Source organism: Lissotriton vulgaris, chromosome 1_1 (assembly GCF_964263255.1).
Source record: "Lissotriton vulgaris chromosome 1_1, aLisVul1.2, whole genome shotgun sequence".
NCBI classification, from domain to species: Eukaryota; Metazoa; Chordata; class Amphibia; order Caudata; family Salamandridae; genus Lissotriton; species Lissotriton vulgaris.
In genome coordinates this window covers 1,321,791,762-1,321,815,676 of record NC_141685.1, presented here as the reverse complement: position 1 = coordinate 1,321,815,676, position 23,915 = coordinate 1,321,791,762, and the positions used below count along the sequence as shown (strand labels likewise).

Genomic DNA, 23,915 nt, shown 5'->3' with positions numbered 1-23,915 from the left:
AGCTAACTCAGAGCGCTTTCGATACACACAGTTATAGCAGCAAACAGATGGTTCAGGTGAACAATTATAACATAAATAAATTACAAAGGGAAAAGAAGAAGTCTAAATATACACATAGATAAATTACAAAAGCAGTAAGAATTTATTATACATGTATTTCAATTTTTTATATAAAAACAATCCAAGAAACACAACGCTCGAAAGGAAAACAAAAAACACAATTCACATGCCAAACACGTGGCTAACAAACAAACATATCTACAAGGAACAACAAAGACAAGATAATGTGTCCTTCTCAAATTATGGCCACAAAAAGGCGTCGACGGCGTTTCGACCGCTGGGTTACTATGCGGTCATCATCAGGACAAAAAGTGACTTGAGCGAAGAAATGTTGCTATATAGAATAAAATAGTAAATATCTATCAGTTACATATTAGGGAGTAGGCTTCTTCAGAGGAAAAGGCTAGAGAGGAAGAACGACTAAAATAAGAGATGAAATATCAAGAAACAAGGAAGCTACCACCACACCAATTGTGATTCCAGCAACCAAGAAGTTAAAAAAGGGGAATAAAAATCACCTGGATGTACAATCAGCCAATCAAAAATTGTAATGGCCCTTGAACAGATCTCCAGACTCTGTAAGGGAGATATATATATATACACTTAATAACCCTGTCCACAAACTGTGACCAGGACAATTGGAAGTCTTTGAAGAATTGCGCTCAATAACTTACTTAGCGAATTCCACAGGAGACAAAGATTAACAGGTAGGCATCTTAATACTGCCTCAAAGTATCCTCAAACCCGTGGGTTCATCAGGTGGCGTCTTTAAATTGTGCTCACCAACATATCCAATTGAATTGGCTGAAAGGCAAAGGGAGGGAAATAAATGGCCACGTCCGGTTCCACATACCATTGTCAACATAATGTCAAAGGACATAACGTACTCAGTCCTATAGAATCGCCATGTCCAAGAATTATATAAATAATAAAGGACCACGTCAATCAAGGCAATGACTTATATATCCCATGTTAAAAGAAATGTATTCACGGGTAGGAAATCGATTGTGCGCGAATTGCACGTAATACATACATCCCTCTATGATAGTCTCCATTAGTCAGGTATCTAAACAGAAGACATATCATACGATTGTAGGGACCTAGAACGGTATAGCAAAAGCGCACCCATCACACCGAAATCGATTCACCACAGAAGCGGAGTCAGAATGCCACAAATCTGCCCGCTCTGTGGAAAAATGGGAATTAGGCATATTATAAAAGCATAAAATGCTTACCTCAGCTCCACGGTCACTCGCAGTAGTGGTGCTACCAACATGGCACTAACCAGCGGGTAGTGGCGTGCAGTAAGAAATAGACAACGGCCACACGCATCAAGCGTGCTCAACCGGCAATCTGGTCTAAATGACTCGGCAAGCATCGCCGCCATATTAAAGTGGAGTGAAGAGTCCCTTATTACTCGATATTTCGGCAATATAGTGGTCAATAACAAAAAAGAGAGGGGACATAAATGATGTATAATATATCCCAAAAGATGATTAGTCTTTGTTGTTCCTTGTAGATATAATGTTTGTTTGTTAGCCACGTGTTTGGCATGTGAATTGTGTTTTTTGTTTTGCCAACATTCCTCTTGAGCATTGTGTTTCTTGGATTGTTTTTATATAAAAAATTGAAATACATGTATAATACATTCTTACTACTTTTGTAATTTATCTATATGTATATTTAGGCTTCTTCTTTTCCCTTTGTAATTTATTTATGTTATAATTTTTTACCTGAACCATCTGTTTGCTGCTATAATTAGTTGTCCCTGGTTCACGGGTGTTGGATAGCCCTTGTAGTTTGTTAATAATTCGATACACACAGGTCCACCACGCACTGCAATCACACCTCCCTAAAGGCTCCTCCCCCCAAATCCTCTCCGTTAGAAGATAGATTGCTAGATGGCCACCTGCCTGAGAAAACCATATCGTTAACTTATAAGAAATTGATCAATCATATGGCAGACCCCTCCAGCCATTATGGGAGAAATGGGTAAGGGATGGCATTGAACTGGACATTGAAGAGTGGCAAGAGGCGGTCTCTTCCCCAAGAGTGGTGCCAATCTCAGCTAGACTCCGGCTAGTTCAACTCAAAATTCTCCATAGAGTGTGTATTCCAGGGCCTCGTCGGGTACAAATGGGTAGAGCTGAGGGAGCAGAATGTAGGCGAAGATGCAGACAAGAAGGCACATTCAAACTCATAATATGGGAATACGTACAATCCTACTGGCGAAAAATACACGACATACTAAGTGACATACTCACGTTGGTCTCCACCCAGAAGCTCGTAAATGCCTCCTGAATATATGGGAGCCTACTGATCTGAATAGTTACCACACGCAGTGGGCTACATTGGGATTAATGTTGTCAAAGAGGAGTATTGCACAATTGTGGGGAGCAGCGCAACCACCTACAGGAGAGGCCTGGAAAAAAGACCTCGACTGGTGCATGTATAGAGAAAAGACTGTTTACACAGCCCGTGGTTGCCATAACAAATTATCCCGAAGTTGGAGCCCGTGGAACTCCTACCGAGGGGATATCTGCAGCCCACCACCTAGCACTGACCAGGATGATTCCCCTACCCTGTAACCTGTCCTTGCAGCATAATGTTGCACAGAGCTGTTCCTCATTGTCTTCGCTAAGTAAGAATGTACTGATTCCTCTGTACCTTTTATTTTATGTTGATGAATGTTAATAAAAAGAAATATAAAAAAATAAAATAAAATAAAAAGACTGGAAAGGAAATGAAACGTGTTGGAGAGTTGGTACGATGCAACCAGCTTCAACTACTGAAGCTGCAGAGAGTAGGTATTCATAGATTATGACTGCACATGCAGATATCTGTGATCTTGCCAGAGATGTCCCCTTTCACCAATTGAATTCACTCTGGCCATGGTGCGACAGGTGCAGAGGCTTCACTGGAAAGTAGTACATTGGCGGCATATTTGGCAGAAGGCACTCAGTTTCAATGAAAACGAATGAAACCTTCATTCATCCGAAAGACTCAGTTAGCTCTGGGTCACTCCTACTGGAAGAATTCGAAAATGTCAGTCTTGTTTCAGGGTTACGCACCAGGTGGCATAGCAAAGATGGAATGGGCCTTGGCGCAAGCAAGAAAAATGGGCCATTTGCCTGCTGTCTGTGTAGTATAATACATCAATTGTCATAACTCAATGGACCAGTTTGGGGTCTTGGCCCTGGTGCCACTGCATGTGCTACACTGATGGTAGTTGCTCCCCTGTACGCAACAACTGTAGCATATTCATGCTGCTCCATTTCAGCTGTATGATAAGAATGCAAGTGCTATCTCTGTGGGACATGGGAATGCATTGGATGACAAATTTAGATACCTGGGAATACAATTTAATAATGGCACACCTAATGTGATTAGGGACAATATGGGTAAAATTGTGTAAAGGCTGAGAAACCCTAATCCCCTGGTGATCTATTGTGCCCACTAAAGCTTTTCTAATTATCAAACAACCTACATTGCACATGGAGTCAGACAGACCTGGGAATGGACATTCACTTAATGCAGTCAGTCAGATATCCATTGGCCACAGGACATTCTTTACCTACTGATTTTAACAATCTGTTGCTATACACATATTGTGTTCAATATCAATACTTACAGTGGACTTGGGGTCAGCCCACTGCTTTTCATTTATTGGCTTTCTTGTCAATCTCATTTGCTTTCTTGTCAGTCAATGGCTCCACATAGTCTTCTTGTATTTGGACTTTCCCTGCAGCATAGCTTTTTGAACATACTTTGATTGGATAGTTTGTATTCTTCCACCGCTCACAACAGGTAACAGCTTTTTATCTTTGAGAACTCCATTGGAGTGTATCTTTCCCGTTCTCTTCCCGTGTGCTGCCTTCCTACATCACATCCCTGTCATCCTGCACTCTTTGAGTTGCGCCCTACTCATCGGTAAAAGCACAGCAACAAGTGAATTTTTGCAACGGTTGACAGAAGAGCAGACTTTATATTGTTGGTTTTCTTTTATTTCCTGCCTTCCATGTGCTGCATGAAAGTCCAAGCCATGTTACATAAAGGTAGCAATAATGGTGCTAGGTGGAAGGGCAAGTTTCTATACTCCCCCAGTCTGTGTTTGAGGCAGAAGGGTGACTGGAAAAATGTATTTTTCCCAGGAGGCCAATAAATCTGCTCCCTGGGCTATTTCTTAGCACCAAATGGCTAGAGCATTTGTTCCAGTTCCTAGTCATGCAGAAAGTAAATGGGAAGAATTTCCGTTCAAATTCTGAAACTTCCTCAGGCAGCTGTTATTTTCCTTTAAGTGCCTGCAACTATTCCTCTGCATTTCTTTTCAGGCTGGGTCACCTACACTAGATTTTTTTATTTTGGTTCACAGTTTCAAGTCAAATTTTCTAAATAAACCATTTATAAAGATTGAAAATACTGAATTCAGTGTTCGGTTTTAAGACACCTTAATATGACTGATTGTGTTTCAACAGGATTAAAAAAATTCCGTCACTTTTTAAAATAATTAATTAAAAAGAATCACGGAAAATCCAAAACCATTTGCATGTAAGGGCGAGATCTGTTGGGTTTTCTAATTCTTGCTTCTGAATGCTCAACATATTAGTCTGGGAAATACACTTTTCTGGAACCGCCTGCTTATCTCCATGTCAGAATATACAGTCTGTGAACTAGAGACCCTCTCCCCTTGCGATGTACCTGCTATCTCCTCAATGGTGTTAGCATGCATGTCAAGAAGGACCGTTCCATTGATGATACAGCTTCTCAACTCAAAGAGGCTGTGCAGGGAGAGTGTTGCCACATAAGGTTTACTCCAGCGTTCTCCTCCATCTTCTACGTCCTCCTCAAACTTCAACCACCTAGGAGTAGAGAAAACACATACGTAGAATGCATGCCTTTTTCATACAAAGCGCAAGATAAGTATATCAGAGACAACCCTATAGGAAAAGTGACGCTCTAAATAAAAATACACTATGTATTATTTTAGCAATAAAAACAATGAGGAGGAGTGCTCTAAGAATATCATGTTCCAATGGAATGATGGGACCATGGATGCTATTACACACCAGAAAAGCATGAAACTGTAGGCATTATTGTTATTATCAACTATAATCTGCAGTCACAGTGTTAGTAATGCAGGCAGCATTCACTAAGAAATGTATGAAAGGTATAAGTGTGCCTGGAGTACACCTGAAGCCTCTGTGAGTCCTGTTTGGGATCATAACTACAAATACACTCCTGTTAAAATTTACAGTTTGTGAATCAGACATAAAAGTAAACACCTACACAAAATGTTAGGGTTTGCCTAGATTTGAGGAACTTCGTGAATCATCACTGAAGTGTTAAACGTTGTGAATCAGCACTAGAGTGTTAAGACTGTCATACATAAAATCACAATTATTTGCAAACAACAGCTGTTTGATTTTAAAGTAGGTATACAGGGATAAGAAAAAGAGCATCGTTCTCTCAGAAACAATCCACAGCATATTTTTTCCAGATATTAGAAGTGAAAGGAGTAAGTACTGTTCTGCTGGAGGGATGTCAATTCCAGTGAAACAGATCCAGAGGAACCGCGGGTCTGAAACCGGTTACCTTTGAACTAAGGGGCAATTAGACCAAGAATAAAGAGAGTCCTAGCTCAATTGAATCATTAAGGATTTTCCATTTATTTAGTTGGTTATTGTAGGGTACTGAAATTGATGGATGACTAGTTGGCTAGGCAGGCAATTCTGATTTTTTTCATGGAGTCCAAGCCTAGCCAGTTGTCATTATTCAAAGACTTTCCACTCACCGTATCTTCACTACAACATCTGGACCAGTTACTGACATCACTAGAAGTGCATCCTGATGGCACATCCCTCACAGGGAGTAATTGTCAACATCAAATGCTTTGAAAAGGAGCAACCTAAAGGACTCACGTAGTATTTTTGTGTTCTGTTTTTGAAATCAAGGCCCGGCTCACCTTGCCGTTTCTTTCCACTCTGCGGCTTCTCCTTCTTTCACGCAGATCTCGTCCAGCTCTGTGAACAGTTCGTGGGGGACATGCTCCTCATCATCCTCTGTGCCCAAGATGAACTGCACGCGTTGAGATGGGGTATCTAGTACAGAAGCAAAGGAGTTGGCAAGCGATGCTAGCTACTAAAATGGTACATGTAAAATTATGGAATCAAAAAACAGAATTAACTCAAACAAATGAACAATTATTCAACAAAAACCAACTGCAGGAAGTGTGGTTGGCTCCCAACTATTGGGAAGACAATGACAGCTCATTTGAAGAGTCGATGAAAGAAAAGAGCGAATATTGACCATTCCATGCGCCAAGGTCCTTCCCTCACTCTATTGGCTTGGTGTCAGGCGACTTGATGATGTGGTGCTTCCTGCCCACTTCCATTACTTTGGCTAAACAGATTACCAAAGTTTTTCCATAAACCATTGAGAAAGGATTTAGTTTGCTACAATGCTCCACAGAGAGTGTTCCCTCCTGTAACATCCAAATCCACTTGAAGGCAGTGACCCAACTGACCTGCAACCAAAGGAGCTATCTTAAACAGCCCCTTTCCTCCTAGCGCCGCCTGGAGGACAGACATTGTAATGTAGTGGAAGCTAGGATGTAATTACCCTACATTTATGGTGGTCTTTAAAGATTTAAAAATCCTCACATTTTCTGTGACAACCCCTTTCTAAAATAACTGAATTGGTTAATTTATTATTGTGTACATTGAACAGCCCACACCGTAAACTGATTTGGCTCTGAAAACTCCCAGGTTTTTGAATGTAAAGTAATTTCCCCATGATCCGACAATCTGGTTATGCATGAAGGCAGTAGAACACTCAAAACATGGTTCCATCATCTGCAATTTAGCTATTTTACTACGGTGGGAAAAGTTGATAAAGTAGGCTATTAAAAATACCTCCATGTTTATGATGATGGTCATGTCTGAGGGCTGGCACTGTTCAAATTTCTTTAAAACACCTTCGATTTTGGTACACATGTACACATGGTGCATCCTTACACATGTTAGTTGAAGAAAACGGTGATTTCACCTGAGCAGAACTGCCAAGTGAAGCACAGATAAGCACGCGAGGCATCTTTTTCACACCCTGAAGTAGCATTGAACGGAACATACTTTGCTCACATAAGAAGCGTCTTTAAATACAACCTCCTCTAGTTTAAAAATATATGAAACCTCTAACATTCGGTGTGCCGCAACCAATAGGACAATGCTTTCTGTGTTTCCTTGCTGCAGATATTAAGAAACGTTAACTTTTTGTAGCAAGACAGTGTAGTGAAATGTAATTTTCTCAAACCAGGCCCTGGGATATTCTCACCATGAGACTCCTGGTCCTCCTCCTGGATCACGCCTTTCAACTTATCCCTTTTTCTGTGTTTTTGGCCATGGGGACGGTGGTGCCGATGACTCTGCCTTCCCGAGGGCATGCGCACGCCAACATAGAGGGTCCTGTGGCCTGAAAAATAAGTAAAACGTCGCTTGAGATCCTTTGCAGGGAGGAACACGTTTTTACTGCAAGAGAAGGTTTGGTTCAGAAAATGCTTAAATCAAGCTTACGACAAAATTTAAAGATAGTGGTTTCCATTATGTATTTTAAACAATTATATTGTGGTGTCTTCATCCATTGCTGATGGATTAGAAACAGTTTACAATCAAAGAACACCTTCACTTTATTTATGGCGCAATTTGTGACCTAAAATACATTTCATGTTGAAAACAAAGCTCAGATCACCCTCTTCTCCTGGCTGTCCTCACCTTCTACCTAATATTGCACTGTAGTGTATTATAACATTCAAATGTGCTTCATAAACCATTGCAGAGTTCTTAAGTGCACTTTTTCAAGAGAGTACCAGGCTACATCATGGGGGAGTGAGTGGCTGGCAGTGGGAGCATTTTGGAGAGAAGAGTGACCTGAGAGGTGCTCTTACCATGTGTTATGATAGTACACCTAGCAGTGTGATGCAGGAAGAGCATGATAAAAGGACACACAAAATATAACTGGAATTATCTGGAAGCTATAATTTATTCCACAGGTCTGGTATTGTGTTGCATGGTTTCTATACTGCTACAGGCTGGGATTTACCTGGATAGTCTGTGTTACCGGTAGTCTAGTACAGGAGACAGGAGGCTAAAAAAACATAGGCATCCTCACAATACCAACCAGGCTAATTGGCAGTGGAGTCCTCAGGGGTTGTACACAAAAAAGGGGGCAATCAGAAAAGGCCCACCAATACATTTGGTAACATACAAAAGGCAGAAATGCTGTCAAATGAATAAAATGATGCCAAATGGTCAAGAATGGAAGTAGCCAAAATGAGCAGTAGCCAGGCACCTTCATAAAGGCAGAGACACTGTCCCCCCCTACCAATAGTGCGGACGAGCGTTGCCCTCCTGCTACCAGTACTGCAAAAGTGAACAATAAGACGGTAATAAAAATAATGACTATTTTATTTTTCACTGCTCCTAGCCCGAGCAGTGTTTGTGGGTGGGTCATTACTGCTGACTGGAAGCAAGGGAGTGGCGCTCACGCCACTAGTTTACACTGCGTAAGTCACTTTGGCCAACTGTCTTACGACGGCCAGCATGACTTGCGCAGTGTAAACCTCTCCACCTAGCTGTCTCAGACAGCCGGGTGGAGATCAGGCCCATGTTCCTGCTGGAATGTTGAGACAGCCGACTCCAGCCAATCCTGGCGCTGCTCCCATGCTGATCATCTCCAGAATGAGAGCAGAAGGGGGTTGCCTGAGAGTCCACGAGGTGCCATCACACTGATGGCAGAAGAAAGAAGAATGCACGGAGGAGAGGAAACACGGAGGAGAGGAAACACGGGTTAGTATGTTTTCACAACTTTTTTAATTGCCTTTTTGGCCCCCACCAGGTTTGGAGCTCAGTCCCCTCTCTAAGCACCTCCAGTGTTGAGGGTCACTGGCCACCACTACCTGATTCTTCCTCATCCAGCTTGGCCAAAAAACACCACCAGTTTCCTTTTTCTTTTTTTGCAGATTTATATAGCGCAAACTTGACCCAAAGGTACTGGAGCACTTAACATGAGCACCAGTTACATTACACAAGGTCACATTCATTTTTGGTAGGCATTGGGAGATTAAGGGATTTGCACAGAATAGCAGGAAGCTGAGCCGAAGCCGAGGCTCGAACCTGGTTCCCCAGCTCCAAAGTAAGCAGCTCTGGCCGTAAGTCCACAACCTCTCCTCTCTTTTGAGCTCTGTAGTAATGTAACATTTGTGGCTCCGGCTCTGATTCTTTGCAGCTAACGAGTGGTCCTACAAGGGGACAGAGAATCACCGCCCAGACTTACATTTATTTGTGTAAAAATGGCAGCAGCTTGATCGATCCCTTTCATTACAACGCAAATGCTGTGTGGGATATGGAAGTGTACATGATCTGGAAGTGGAAAATGCAAATCAACGATGTGGCACTTTTATGGGGTGGTTCCTGTTTTGTGTCCATTGTGGCTTGTGAGCACTCCTTGTACTTTGAATGTAAGTTTTATTTAGCGTCATTCTGACGTCGCAACATATTAATTTAACCTTGTGATATATGCCTTTTTGCTTTCTACTGGACATGTGTTGAATGTGCTTTAACTGGAACAAGACAGATGTGATGCCAGAGTGATGTTGTTCTTCATTACCCGAGTGCAAGAGTTGTATCTGGGGTGAGGCACTGTGGGTTGTGAAATAAACTCTTCTGAGATAACTTCTGCTATGTACCTTTTGTGTCAGAGTGACATTTGTAGCTGGTGTCCAAAGGCTTGTCTATGCATATTGTTGGTTTATGCATGGGCAGTGGACTTTGTTCTGTTGTGTGAGAGAAATGTTGTACATTAGTGGGCTGGAAGAAATTGTGGATGGAAGGATAAACCTCTTGATTTATTTAATTTTATTTTTAGAGTTTTCTATAGCGCGAACCAGACCCAGGGTAGGGTATTAGAGCACTTTACATAGAGAGCAGAGTGTGAGTAGAACTTTTAGCAAAACACAGCATACAAAGTAACAGCATATTAAAACAAAGTTCGGGGTTAGCAGCAAAGAGAATTGTTCTGCTCAATAAGAACAAATTTGAGATTGCGTAAGTCATAGAGTCAAAGGTATCATCAACTGGAGAGTAGAGGCAAGTTTGAGGTTGTAGAACCGGTGTGGTGCCTGTGCGGATTTAATGGAGGAATTTGCTCATCAGGAATGATTTTGCTTCCCTTTTGAAAAGAGGTGTAGAGCAGATTTTTCTGATGTCTGGAGGAAGCGAGTTCCATATTGTTAGCACTGCTCCGGAAAAAGCTCTGTCAGAGGTTTTTTTCTTACTTAAGCGCAAGGGTTTTAGGAGTAGATTATCGGAGCACCTAGAATGTCTGTTTCCTCCAGATATGGTAAGTTGTTGGGAAAGGTACTGGGGAGTATTGTGGTGTAGCGCCTTGTGAGTGATGCAAGCCATCTTAAGTTGGATTCGAGCTTCATAGGGTAGCCAGTTCAGTGCCTTCAGGTGTGGTGAAATGTGGTCAAATTTACTAGATCCTGTTAGGAGTCTGGCTGCGGCATTGAGACAGGCTTTCAAAGGGGCGGTTGAGATTTTGGGAAGCCCCGAGAGGTAGTACATCCGTACTCCAGCCTCGAAATGACTAAGGACTGACTTGAGGATGAGCTTGTGGCGCAGAAGATTTTGACTGAATCTCTTCATACTATGAGAGACGATACTCAGTGGAAATTAGCGGACTTAGAGAACCTCGCACGAAGATCAAATCTGAGAGTGCTACAGATTCCGGAGGGGCGGGAAGGGCAGGATGCACGCAAAATAATTTTTGGTTTGTTTACAGATGCCTTCCCTGAGCTCACTAGATGGGATTGGGATAGGGAGATTGAGTGGATGTACCCTTTTCCATTTAATATTCGCACAAATTCAGCCAAAGTTAATAAGCCCAGAGCGACCTTGATTTCTTTTAATAGCTTTTAAGCTAGGGAGGATGTGTTTCAGTTAGCTGGACTTGATAAAAAGAGGGCTGGGAAGGATTTCGAATTTTTTGTAAGACCTGATTTTTGCCACTATACTGTAGAGCAATGGCCTTCAAACTGTGGGGCGCGACCCCCAGGGGGGCCGTGGAATGATGCCAAGGGGATCGCGCCTTCACAGTCACACTTCTGCTGAGGCCCAAGGGTTCAGCCCCCTTCCTCCCTCATCGTGTGTCTCAGCCCGGATGCTGCTGCAGTGAAACTCGATCTAGTGTGGGCTCCGCTGGGCAGTGTCTGGAGTCATCTCCTACATGCTGAGTTTTTCGCAGGTCTTTAAAGACCATTTGCATATCTACATGCCTTAGTAAACATGTTACAGAGGCTTAGGTTTTTGCCCTGGTTCCAGTACCCCCTGGGCCACCACTCTGCCTGTTCCTTACATTTTTATTTTACAATTACTGTTGTACTGTGAGAATGCATTTAATGAAAAGGAATATATAGTAGGGTTACCAAAAGAAAAATGCCTGCCTGTTTTGTTTAAAGAGCCTGGAAAGACCTCCTCTTGACACTAAATAGACTTTTAAATACAAAAGTATGTATGCATTCCTTATGTGACTTTTCTGTCTTTTTTCTCTTCATCAGTCATGGATCATTGAGGCAGCCCTAGAACACAATTAAAAGTGCTTTCTATTTATATTTGCTGTTCGAAGTATGCACAGATAAATGCTGAAAATACAGCTTTGGGTGACTGCTTATTTTTGTACCGACTGGGCCATCAAAATATTCTGCTGGCAACCCTAACCATAGGACTGTAAGTTTGTTGCAGGATAAGCACATTATTTATTTCCTCCACCCTCGATCCCCGATTAATGTCGCAATAGTTTAACTTAGATCTTAAACCCTACGCCGCCGTCAATACCATGATGAGTTACTTCAAGTGTCTGGAATGCGCCCTGCATTTAGACAACTCGTTCCTCATTCTCGCCCTTCACTTTCACGCTCACCCTGCACTCACACTGATCACCATGCACTCACACCATTCACCCATTCACCCTGCACTCACAGTGATCACTCTGCACTTACAATGCGCTTGCGCTGTTCACCCTATACATCACCCTGCAGTCACACGAGTACACTACTCATCCTGCACTCATGTGACACTTCACTCACCTGTCCCCCTCACTGCTCAATATGCAACTTACTCAAACAAGCCCACCAGTAATCATACATTCATTCATCCCATTCTGAACTTGCATTCGCACGCAAATTCATAAATTCATACGCCACCTCACTCACCCTGCACACTCCTCTTACCCTACTCTCGCACTGTTGCATCGCTCACCGTGCACTCAAATGGGCACTCTTGTCACCCACACAGTGTGCAGAGGGTTAATCTGCCTGCTACAAAGAACGTGTACTATGCAGATCACAGAACTGAGTGCGAGTAAACTATGAGTAGCGCTATAAAAATGAAATGTTTGTCAGAAAGGTGCTATGGAGAGATGAGGTGAATTGTTGGTGAGTGGCAGTGAAGGAATTCATGGAGAAGGAGGAAACGGGGGTGGGGCACCAAAAAAGACTGTTGCACCGTGTGCAACCAGTATTAGGACCAGCCCTGGCTGGGAGTGTTAGTCCTCTCTGAATTTCTGGTCTAGTAGTTCCCCTGCTTCTGCCCATTATTATTATTTACATTTGTAGTCCGCTACTGTTACCAAAAGATGTCCTGGGGCTAATAACCATCTGCTGCCTGTAGGCAAATGAGAAACACACAGAAGGAAGAAGGAGAACCAGACAAATGGGGTAACCTACAGAGCATAGAGAGAGGTTTTTATATCTTCCTAAAGGATAATAGATTATTGGTGGAGCGAAGCAAAGGAGGGTGTAAATTCCATAACTGCGCGGCCTGCACCAAAACAGCGAGACAGACAACTCATGCCTTCTTGAATTAGGGAACAATAAGCAGAGTGGCACTGGCAGAGAGGAGCAGACGGGTCTGACCCGTATGCTTGGTGAGGAGAGATGAGAGGATGAGAGAGGACAGCAAGGGAGTGAGAGAATTCGATTGAAGAGGCCAGGGATGAGAATAAATGTGAATTCCCGAAGAGAAGTGTGGGCATGCAAGAAGTGAGTGTGAGCCAAAGGTGAAGGCTTCTGTTAGAACAAAGGGGAGTTGTGAAAGTTGAATGGGGGGACTCGAGAGGTGTAAGATACAAATAGACAAAAATTTGAATGGAGAGACGAGGTGAATGAGAAGAGCTGAGGGGCACGGGAGGTGACGGGACCAGAGAGGCCATGAGATAAATGCGAGAGACTGTTAGAGATGAGGGCAGTGAAAAGAGAGAGTGGCAAGAGGTGATTAATGGTGAAGTGAGAGGTTGAATGGGGAGAGTTCAGAAGTTGTAAAAAGGGTTGAAAGAAAATGGCCTGCAAAGTGAAAGAGGGATCCGGGGTTAGGAGAGGAGAGAGGGATGCCAGGGAGGGGGTGAGAGGAAAGCTGCATGGGTAAACTGCTTAACTCTGCACAAAACCGCCAGGTTTTTAAGGGACCCCGGCTTCTCCTGGCCAGGGCCAGGTGAGCTTCTAATGTGGGAGCACATATTCCTGCGGAGTGGAAGGCCCTTCTCAAAGGTTGACTAGAAATCTTTCTGATGTTAATTCCTGTATTTTGGTTATAAACGGGTACTGATGGGGTGAAATCTTTCCTCTGTTACTGTATGTAAAAAATGTCAAAATAATGAAGCAATGCTATCCCAAAATACACAGCATCACATAACATCACTTACATTTTCTTCCCACACAATTTAGTCAAGCCTGTCGCGTAATTTGGTCCTCACCTGCCTCATAATTCTAGTAGCCCTGCCTACAGGTTTAGAAATTTTTGTCAGGAGGGGGTCCTTACGCCTCAAAATGTTGACAGGGGGGTCTCGGCATCCAAAAGTTTGAAGATCTCTGCTGTAGAGAGTAGGTGGCCATTGCGACAACTCATTCCAACGTTTCAGGCTAAAGGGGTGCAAGCATATTTACTGAACCCAGCTAAACTTAAGGTCATATTTCAGGATCGCACCAGTTTTTTGCCTCAGAGGGCTCCGTGAAAGAGTAGTTAAGCTCCATATAGGATTGTGGTTAACATCGCTTTAATGCATGGGATTGGTGGGATAAACTCACTCATCAAGTGAAGAGGTATTTTAAAAAAAAAAAAAATATTTTCTTTGTTTCGTCTTGTCTTGGAGGAGCCCTGGGTAAAGGTGTCAGTGTATTTCGCTTCTCGGCTACTGGGGTTTGTCTCGCAGATGATATATCTCAGTGGTTGTATTTTCTTTTATTCCTCCACTCTTGAGAGGAGGTGCGAGTAACGGCATCGGATGATTGAAAGCTTTTTTCATCTTAAGGACTAGAAGTCCTAAAGTCTTGTTGTTGGGGGGTGAGGGGGTGGGGAGGGTTGGGTTGCAGGGGAGAGGGGCTGGGAGGGGTTGGGGGGGTCAAATCAGGTTAAAATTTCACAGCATCAAATTGGGAACCGGTGTTGGCAATAGAAGAATTGATGTTTTGTTCAATAGGTTTGTAAGGCATGGCTTAATAGAAGAATTGCTGTTTTGTTCAATAGGTTTGTACGGCATGGCTTATAAAATGCATTTATGTTTATCTTCTTATGGCTACCAGGGGTTGAAAATCTGTTCCTTTAATGTGTGTGGTCTTAACAATTATAATAAAAGAAAGAGGGTATCTACGGAAATGCGTTTGATACAGCCAGATGTAATATGTATTCAAGAGAAGTATGTTCCCTGGAGTAAACATTCTTTATTGACTGATTTGGGGTTTGTACTGCTTGCAACGTCACACCAAACATCAATGATACGGGGTGGCAATATTGGCTAAATCCGCTATTCATAGCACAGGGCGTGGGTGATTGTGGAATGTGTCCTGGGCATTTCTAAGTTTACAATCTGTACTATTTATGGGTCCAACTTTGATGAACACCTACTTTTAGAAGAATTGAATATTGAACTTGCATTGTGGCCGGCTCCCTTAGTTCTCTGTGGGGACTTTAATGTCAACTTGGTTAATAATGAATTACAACGGGGAATGCAAGCATATACGGTTTTGAAACCTAGAGTGTTTTAAGCGCTAGTTAATCTGGTGAAGGATCACAGGTTAATAGATACATGGGAAAGTATGCAACCATTAGAACCTGGGTATACGTTTTATTCTTTCCCTCACCAGAAATTGGTTCAACTTGATTATTTCTTTATATCTGCTGAGTTACTTGTTGGGGCCCAGATTCAGAAATACCCTAGGATTACCTCCGATCATGCACCAATAGCACTGGAGATTTCGGCACTTTCGGTTGAGTGTGATCCAAAAACCTTTACGTTTGACAGGAAATTATTGCTGGGTGATGGGTTTAAGGACCATATGAGAATATGGATCAAGAAGTTTTTCTTGAATAATAAAGATACAGTTTCTGTGCCAGTGCTTTGGGATGCTTTTAAGGCCTGTTTTAGAGGGGAAATGATGAGTTTTGGCATTCATGATCAAAAAATGGCCAAGGTAGAACTGCAGGACCTATATTCAAAACTGTTGCTTGCTGAAACAAAACTAACACAGGGAATTGCACAGGGTAAAGACATCACAGGGTTGGAATCTGATACAGCACAATGTCGGGCGAATATTAATATACTTTGGAACAAAAAGAACGCCAGGAAATATCTGATTTACAAAAGGGAGTGCCATGAGTATGGAGAGGCGGTAGGGCGCTGTTTGGCGCTCCAAATGCGGATGAAAGAATCTTCTCAGAGAATTACTAGCCTTAGGGATAGCTCTGGTCTAATCGCACGGGATCCTTAGGGAATTCTTGCTATTTTTCATCAGTTTTATACTGACTTGTATACTCAGCAGAGGATACAGGGTAATGTGAATAATATGCCGCACGTACAGGAATTTATACAAGTAGATCGGGAGGAGGTGGAGCAGCTAGATGGTGGTATTACTATGGATGAATTAGAGGCCGCTGTCAATGGTTTAGCAAGCGGGAAGGCTGCTGGTCCGGATAAGCTTCCTGGGGAGGTGTAGAGAGTATTTTTTCACGATCTTAAGAAGGAGCTGTTAGAGAAGATATGTGCCGCTCAAAGCGACCAAAGAAAAACCAAAGGAGGTGATGGACGGAGCGTTGACAATACAAACACTCACCCCCAGTCAACTGATCTGGGTTTAATCCATCACCGTTCTTTAGCTCACTACGCCACCCCAGTTCAGACATGGCCATATGCAAATCAGTCTGACCCTGTGCCTCATGGGAACAGTCCAGCCCGAACTGCCAAGCCATGTCTTCCCTGGACCGGAATCAAGCTTCCCAGGACCGGTTTCTGGCATTCCAGCCGTCTTCAGCCGGGCTTGCTTGAATCCAGTGGCAAAGTGAGCAAGGGACTCACGTCTGAGCATACCCTGCCAACTTAGGGCGAACAAAGAAAAGCTCAAAGCGACCAGGCACCTAAAACATGGGCTGAAGCACTGTTGTTGTTTTTAAAAAGAAGGGGAAACCATCTGAGATCCCGGGCTCATATCGACCAATTTCATTGCTTAATTGTGACGGCAACCTTTATGCTAAAATATTGGCAAAAGTTATATCTCCTTTGGTCTCTTTACACCAGCATGGTTTTATCCCCTCTCGAGGGACTGTGGCTCATATTAATAAATTTGTGACATTATTTGATGTCGCGAAGGACGAGATCTGGAACTAATATTATTAGACGCGGAGAAGCGTTTGATCGCGTCTCATGGGAATATTTATGGAACATCATGAGTCGAGCAGGATTTGGACAAGGATTCATCCAGGCGCTACAAGTGTTATATAAATCACCAACAGCTAGGATTTGCGTTGGGGGTAGGGTATCGGAACCTGTGGAAATAACTAGAGGAACCCGGCAGGGGTGTCCCTGCTCCCCTTTATTATTCGCTATTTATATCAATCCCTTTGTCAATATGTTGGACAATAGCCCCTTAGTACGACCGTTTATTGTCCGGGAAATACAATATTCTGTATTCGCTTTTGCGATGATATCGCTATTACTACTAGTGATAGGGCTTCGGCAGTTATAGAAATAGAACAGTTAGCACAAGAATTCGGACAAATATCAGGTTACAAGTTAAACAAGACAAAAACTCAAATATTATGTACAAACGATATGATGTCCGAGGATCCAAGATCTGTTAAGGAGGTGACATACTTAGGGATTAAAATCAGGGTATCTATAAGAGAATTAGTGGAAGCAAATTGGATTGACATCATGTCCAAGATTACAGAATCTTTAGCAGGATGGGGCCGTCTCCAACTTACGTTGCTGGGTAGAGGCAATATTTTATAAATGAATATCTTACCTAGGGTTCTATACTTTTTCAGATCTGTTCCTTTAGAGGTGACTAAAGAGCAACTTCAGCAATTGCAAACTGTAAGTGCTAAATTTTTATGGGCCCCAGGTAGACCTAGAAGAGCAATGCGGTTTATGACACTGCGAAGAGAAAGGGGTGGTTGGTCAATACTAGAATTTACATTTTATTAAGATGCCTGTTTTTTGCATGAATTGTTGACCGGGGAAGAGGTCAGTAATGCAGCAGAAGCTCCATCAATCTTTCATGTATTACTTGGGGCGGAAGTTAAAAATTGTTTGTTTAAGGTAGTGGATGGTAGCTACTATAAACGGCCCCCCTTTTAGATTATGGAGGTCGCTTTTAAGGTTTGGAAAGTTATCCGAACAAAATTTTCTTTAACTGGGATAACATATTACACTCCCACTAATGCTGTACGTATCTTGCCTTTCATTTTTTGGGACCTGGTGGTTAGAAACTGGAGATGTATAGGTATTGTTCAAATTAGGGATTTTTTTGATGGGGAGGGCCTTTATTCATAATTTGCAGATTTCGCTATGCAATATAATGTACCCAGGACGCAGTTTTTTAAGTTTCTCCAAGTCCGGGATTTTTTAAGTAAGAAAAAGTTGGTAACGGTACGGCATAAACTGGTTGAGTCAATTAAGCACTGGGAGAAAATAGGGGCTGTATATAAAATATTGTTATCATCAAAGGTGGATGATTTGGAGAAAAATAACTTAAAATGGGCTAATGTTCTGGGCGAACAAGAGGTGTCTTTAGAGAAGGTTATCATTATGGCTCGAGAAACATTTTTATCAGCGAATCTGAAAGCTCCGTTTTTTAAAACTACCTTCAATTTATATTATACACCTGCAAAGATCTTGAAATGGGGGGGGAGGTATGATGACAAGTGTGTTCGCTGTGGGAGTGATAATGCGGATGCCTTACATGTATTTTATGCTTGTAGTAAATTATTTTTATATATTAGGAACATTGAAATGTTTTGTCTGTTATATCTGGGAAGCCTTTTATAATTACACCAGCCATAATTATGTTATTTACTGGGTCTGAGTTAGAGCCTGGGAAACATTGTATAAACATCGTTATTTATTGTTTTTAGCTATGACGGTAGCCCGGTTGTGTATTGCTGCAGCGAGGTTGCAACCTGAGGCTCTCGTTTTTGAAGTGTGGCGAGTCAGAATGTATAACATATATAATTTAGAATATAGTTTGTTTTCTGCTAAAGGCTCAAGGAAACACAAGATGGGTATTTATATCAAGGAGGCCTTTCATGAGTATATGATTGCTTAAACTATGTTGATAAAATCTGATGCTGTAAAATAATAAAAATATATAAAAAATAAAAAAAAGGACTGAACTGCAGTTTTAGGTCCGGGTTCTCGATGATTGGTTTAATTTTTCTGAGATAGCTGAGGTGGAAGCGGCATTTTTAGCCAACAGGTTGATGTGTGTTTGCATGTTAAGATTCTTATCCAGTGTGATTCCAAGTGATTTTGTGGAGTCCACCAAAGTCGGTGTGCAATTCAGAGCAGTGATCATTTTGGTCCATTCCTTTGTCTCCAGGGAGTTATTAATTGGGGAGAGTAAAAGAAATTCTGTTTTTTTGAGAGTTTAGCTTGAGGAAGTTAGGCGTTAACCAGTGAATGGTCTTTTGGAGAGCTAGGTTCATTGTCTTTATCTCTTCAATGGAGGAGATCATGATGAAAAGTTGAGTGTCATCTGCGTACATGTGGTAGGAGATTTTCGCCTGCTGTAGTAGTTTGGTAAGTGGTTCGACATATAAGTTTATTGTCTGAATGGCTGTCTGTTGTAGTTTTGAGACTAATTTCATTGCACAAAAGGGATTATTTCAGAAATATATTTTATTATCTGGATGTTTTGTTATTCTAGTGCTGGAGTATCACAGTGTGTTACACAAAGGTACTGAAATGTCACATATAAGCACACTGAGAATAAGGGAATGTCACACATACGCAAACCAAAGACTTGGCAGTTATGAATGGCTGAAGGGGGCGGTACGGTTTTACCCCAAGCTGTATGCTGTGGTGGGTGGTAGGAAAAGAAAATGACACAATAGATAAAGAGAGTTGGCTGAATGCCTTTATATGTATATTATATATATATATATATATAATTATAGTAAAAAATCCATACGTACTGCTTATCATTAGACCTTAAAAAATGTCTTGGTCAGTCTTTCTCAGAAGTAAGTTTCTGCATTTTAACAGGGAAACATTCAATTTGTCAATTTCTATATACAAAGAGAAAAAAAATGACATTTTCAAATGGGTAAAAACGTTGGGCCAATATCAAACCTGAAAAAAAACTATGGAGTTTTTCAATCTCCTGCCAAAGATTTAGGCCATCTGCAGAAGTCCCCTCTAACCACTGCTCCTTTTTTCACTCTTACTTAAAGTGTAACGTTCATGTTGAATAACTTTATTGAGCTCTGTAACCATGACAAAATTAAAGACACGCTAGATATGCCACAGCTCTTTGCAAGTATCCCTTGAAGTTGTTTCTATGGTGTTGTGGTTGGCTCTCAGCCACCTTGAGTATAGTTCACTTATTTTTGGAAGATGATACCTTTCTGCTCTTCTGGGCTGGTCCTGGTTCCCAATCACCACACGGAAGAAGAGGTCTGTTGAGAGGTTTGGTGCTTTTTCATCGTTATTCATGGCTTCTGCTTTAATGGGAAACTAATTAAGCTGCAAAGCTGTTAATGATATGTTACAGATCATTTAATTTTCCAATCTTTTTCATGGACTAATTATCTGAGTGAATTGATTTGAGTAGAAAGCTGGAACGAGTCTGATCAATTAAACCAACAACATTCAAGCTGATCCAGAGGTCTTCAAAGTGGCTGCAAAGTAAGCTTTACAGAGGGCCTTCCTAACACGACGAGCTTTATTAATGACTTTTTGCTTACTTAATTTTTTTCCAAGGAGAACCGTAGTTCCCTTAAATGTCCACAACTAGAACAAAAGCATACTTCTTGGGAGCTCTTTGTCTGTGAAATTTTCACAACACCCAGATGTAGCGTACACCTCTGCTGGCTCCATTTTGAGAGCCCACGTCATTTGGGTACACACTATGAAGTCTCTCTGGCTTCAAATAGGGATCTGTGGAGATGCTACTACAAGGTATAACTATCAAAGAGCTCCGAAAAACCAGAGAAAATTTTTCCAGAGCTGAACATAAAGCATGGCAAGAAATAGCACAGTGATGGAAAGGGCAGACTCTAGAATACTTGAAGAGAAGCACACAAGGGTAGCCTAAGTAAATGACCCTTTCTTGGCTTAAGGAGAACCCTCGACAATACACTGTGTGGACAATCGAAAGCTGCCCGAAATGCATTGGAGCACATTTGAAGCATATTTGAACCATATATGATTGATTCAGAAAATGAAAACTTAATTACGGAATGAAGGACATTTCCAAATCATTGAATGAACTGAATATTTTCAATAAATGTTGAAACTTCTAAATTTAAAAGGAGTCCATTTATTTGAGGAACCCAAGGTGTGCCCTACCTAGGGATGCATTCAGATTTTTTTGTTTGCACTATATGAATACTAAATAAAACAATAACAGCAGAAATGTATAGACATGAACAGAACACAGACTACAAATGTAATTATTTCATCTTTTCTTTTGCCGTTAACCTGCAAATAAGAATTTAAATGCTTTAGACTGGTTGATCAAAAGTTAGATTAACTCTTGAAAACATGGTTTTACTGAAATAAAAGCTACTTGCCTGAATTTCTACTTTGACCCAAACTACTCTGTAATATTTTTCCTGCATACTGATTTTAAACTATAATTATATTGTCTCTAAGAACACCAGAACCTAAGCTGAATAGCTGAATTCCTATGGGGCAAGAGGCCCATAGGAATGAATAGGAATTGCTCCCGCAATTTGCGAGTCACCAAGAGGCACTCGCAAATTGCAGGCGCAATTTCTAGGGTGCCAGGATTCCAAATGGACACCCTGTTGCACCCCTGAAATGTGCATGTGTGCTCATGTGGCACACATACATGCCCTAAGGGCATGAATGTGTGCCACATGGCACTTAAAAAAAAGCAAAAAAGTGCTTCTTTAAAGGAAATCGCTAATTACCACCAACTTGAAGTTGGTGGTAATTAGCAATTCCTTAAGGCTAAAGTGCACTTTATTTTGTGCTACTTACATTGCATTTAAGGAATTGCAATTTGCGATTCCTTAAATGCAAGAGCAAAATAAGGAAGCGCAATTTTGCAATTCCTAATTTTGCTAGTAGGTTTCAACTTACCTACATTGCTCGCTGCGAATTTCAGCGTTAGCGCTCGCTATTTGGCCACCTACATCTGGCCCCTAGAATCCCCAATGAGATCACAGGGCATTGACTCCATGACATCTATTTCATTTATTATGAATTGTGCTTCACTTGCTATGAAAGAGAATTTCTTTTAAGTTAAAAATGATTTATTTCTTCAAATCTCCATAACTTCCATGGGCAGCATATTCGCCCCTAGTCTAGCGAATCTGTATGTCCACTCCATCGAGACCGACTTGATTTTGACACCTAAAAACCCCTTTCAGTCTAACATTCGCCTATGGAGGAGATATATAGACAATATATTGGTTATCTGGAGTGGTACAGAAGAAGGCATCATGGATTTCCACCACTGCCTTAATGATTGTAATACTTACCTTAAAATCAATTGTGAATGTAGTCGAGAAAAATTACCTTTTCTAGACATACTGATTTACACCACAATTGATTGCTTAAAAATAGAGCTTTACAAAAAACCCATAGCAAAAAATTGCCTTTTGGCATATACTAGTTTTCAGCCCAAATCGCTGAGGGATAATTTACAGTTTGGTCAATTTTTGCGCCTTAGGCATAATTGCACAGACATGGAGAAGTTCAAAGACTAGGCACTGAATTTAGAACATCAATTCTTACAGCGTCATTAGCCGCGGACTATCATTAAGAAATCACTGAAACGCGTTAGAAATAACAACCATGAAGCCCTTCTTGAAGAACGTCCACAGAGGGAATCCATCTATCGCTTGAAATGTGTGAGCACATTCAGTAATAGATCGAGCCTGATTCAGAAATCCATTCACAAAAACTGGAAGATCTTAAGGAAAGGTACACATTCACTCCCGAAACCCATGTTTGCCTTTAAACTTGTAGCATGTAGCATGAATCTGAGAGATTCATTGGTACACACTAGACCATGTGCTAAGCCTGCGACTATTCAAGCTACCATTTGGTGCGCCCAACCGTTGAAAGGCCACTTTCCATGCAGTTCATGAAACGTCTGTGCACAAAAAACACATACTACATCTGTTGACATAGGGACAGACATTACAATATTGTACAAATTGTAATTCTGATCATTTGATCTACCTCATTACTTGCCCATGTGGTCTGAGATACGTAGGGATGACAACAAGGAAGATCATTACACGTATCTCAGAACATAAAAGTACAATTAGGTGTAGGAAAACTATTAGCAAATTGACAACACATGTTCTTGGCATGGGTCATGGTCCGGATGACTTAACCTGGACAGTTTTGGACAACCCAGAAATTCTGAAGCCCATTGCAAACATGACACAATTTTTGTTTAAGAAGGAGCAACGCTGGGTCTTTCGACTTAAAAGTGATAGTCAAGGACTCAACGACGAGATCCCCTGGTTCACACTGTCGTGCACATAGTACACATCCTTTCCTTAATGGGAGTACTGCCAACGTGGACACACCAAAACGCTGTCTTACACAAAACATTGATGAGTTTCCAGCTATTTTGTGGATACATAGCTGTTTTATTATATTGCAACTATCATGGTAGTTCTGCTGACATGTCCAATTCAAATAGTCATGTGCACAGTACATTTGCAATATGCATATAAAAGTTACAATAATGCTAAATGCAAGTAGGTTCAATCTGTAGTTATAGTTTTTCTCACAGTTTTTTCATTGCTAATGGCCTCTTGGCACATTGACAATAGGAACATTCTGTTTCTTCCTGTTTTCCTTGTCAGCTCGACTACATTTCACAGTGTCCTGTTTATGGGCGTGCTCTGTGTGACGTGCCACAGCCTTCCATGTCGCGGCACGTCTCACGTCACCAGTTGGGAGGCATGGCTAGATGAGTGCATGGAAGTCTATTTGCAGATTCCTGCAACGTTCTGTGGTTGCGGAAGGGGTTACACTGGGCCTGCGTCTTCCATTTTAACAGGTAAGCTTGGATTTTGTTTCACATACCGAAGTCTATGTTTGAGAGGACGCTGTCCACTGCTCGTGTTTTTGAGCCTTGTTGTGGAGCATATATTGTCTACAGAGCATGGCTGAGGTGACTCTTGTCTCCTTTTCTCTATTGCGTATCACCACTGCAATGTGAAATTTTAGCTCTGTTTTAAGAGCTATTAGTTTTCCCGGTTTAATTCCCACAATGTGTTTTTAAGTTAGTTACACGTTTAATTTTTTGTGTCTAGTTATCTGTG

At 41.6% G+C, this 23,915-nt stretch overlaps 1 protein-coding gene across 1 annotated transcript in view; it reads right to left on the bottom strand.

Moving 5' to 3' along the window:
- The window catches only part of SLC4A8 (solute carrier family 4 member 8), a 675,897-nt gene that overhangs the window by 315,093 nt on the left and 336,889 nt on the right, over positions 1-23,915 (bottom strand). The window contains exons 3-5 of the mRNA XM_086965936.1: positions 7,390-7,527; positions 6,023-6,158; positions 4,759-4,919 (exon numbers count right to left, since the gene is read on the bottom strand). Of these exons, the coding sequence (XP_086822062.1) occupies positions 4,759-4,919; positions 6,023-6,158; positions 7,390-7,527 (435 nt within the window). The remainder of the gene's footprint in view (positions 1-4,758; positions 4,920-6,022; positions 6,159-7,389; positions 7,528-23,915) is intronic.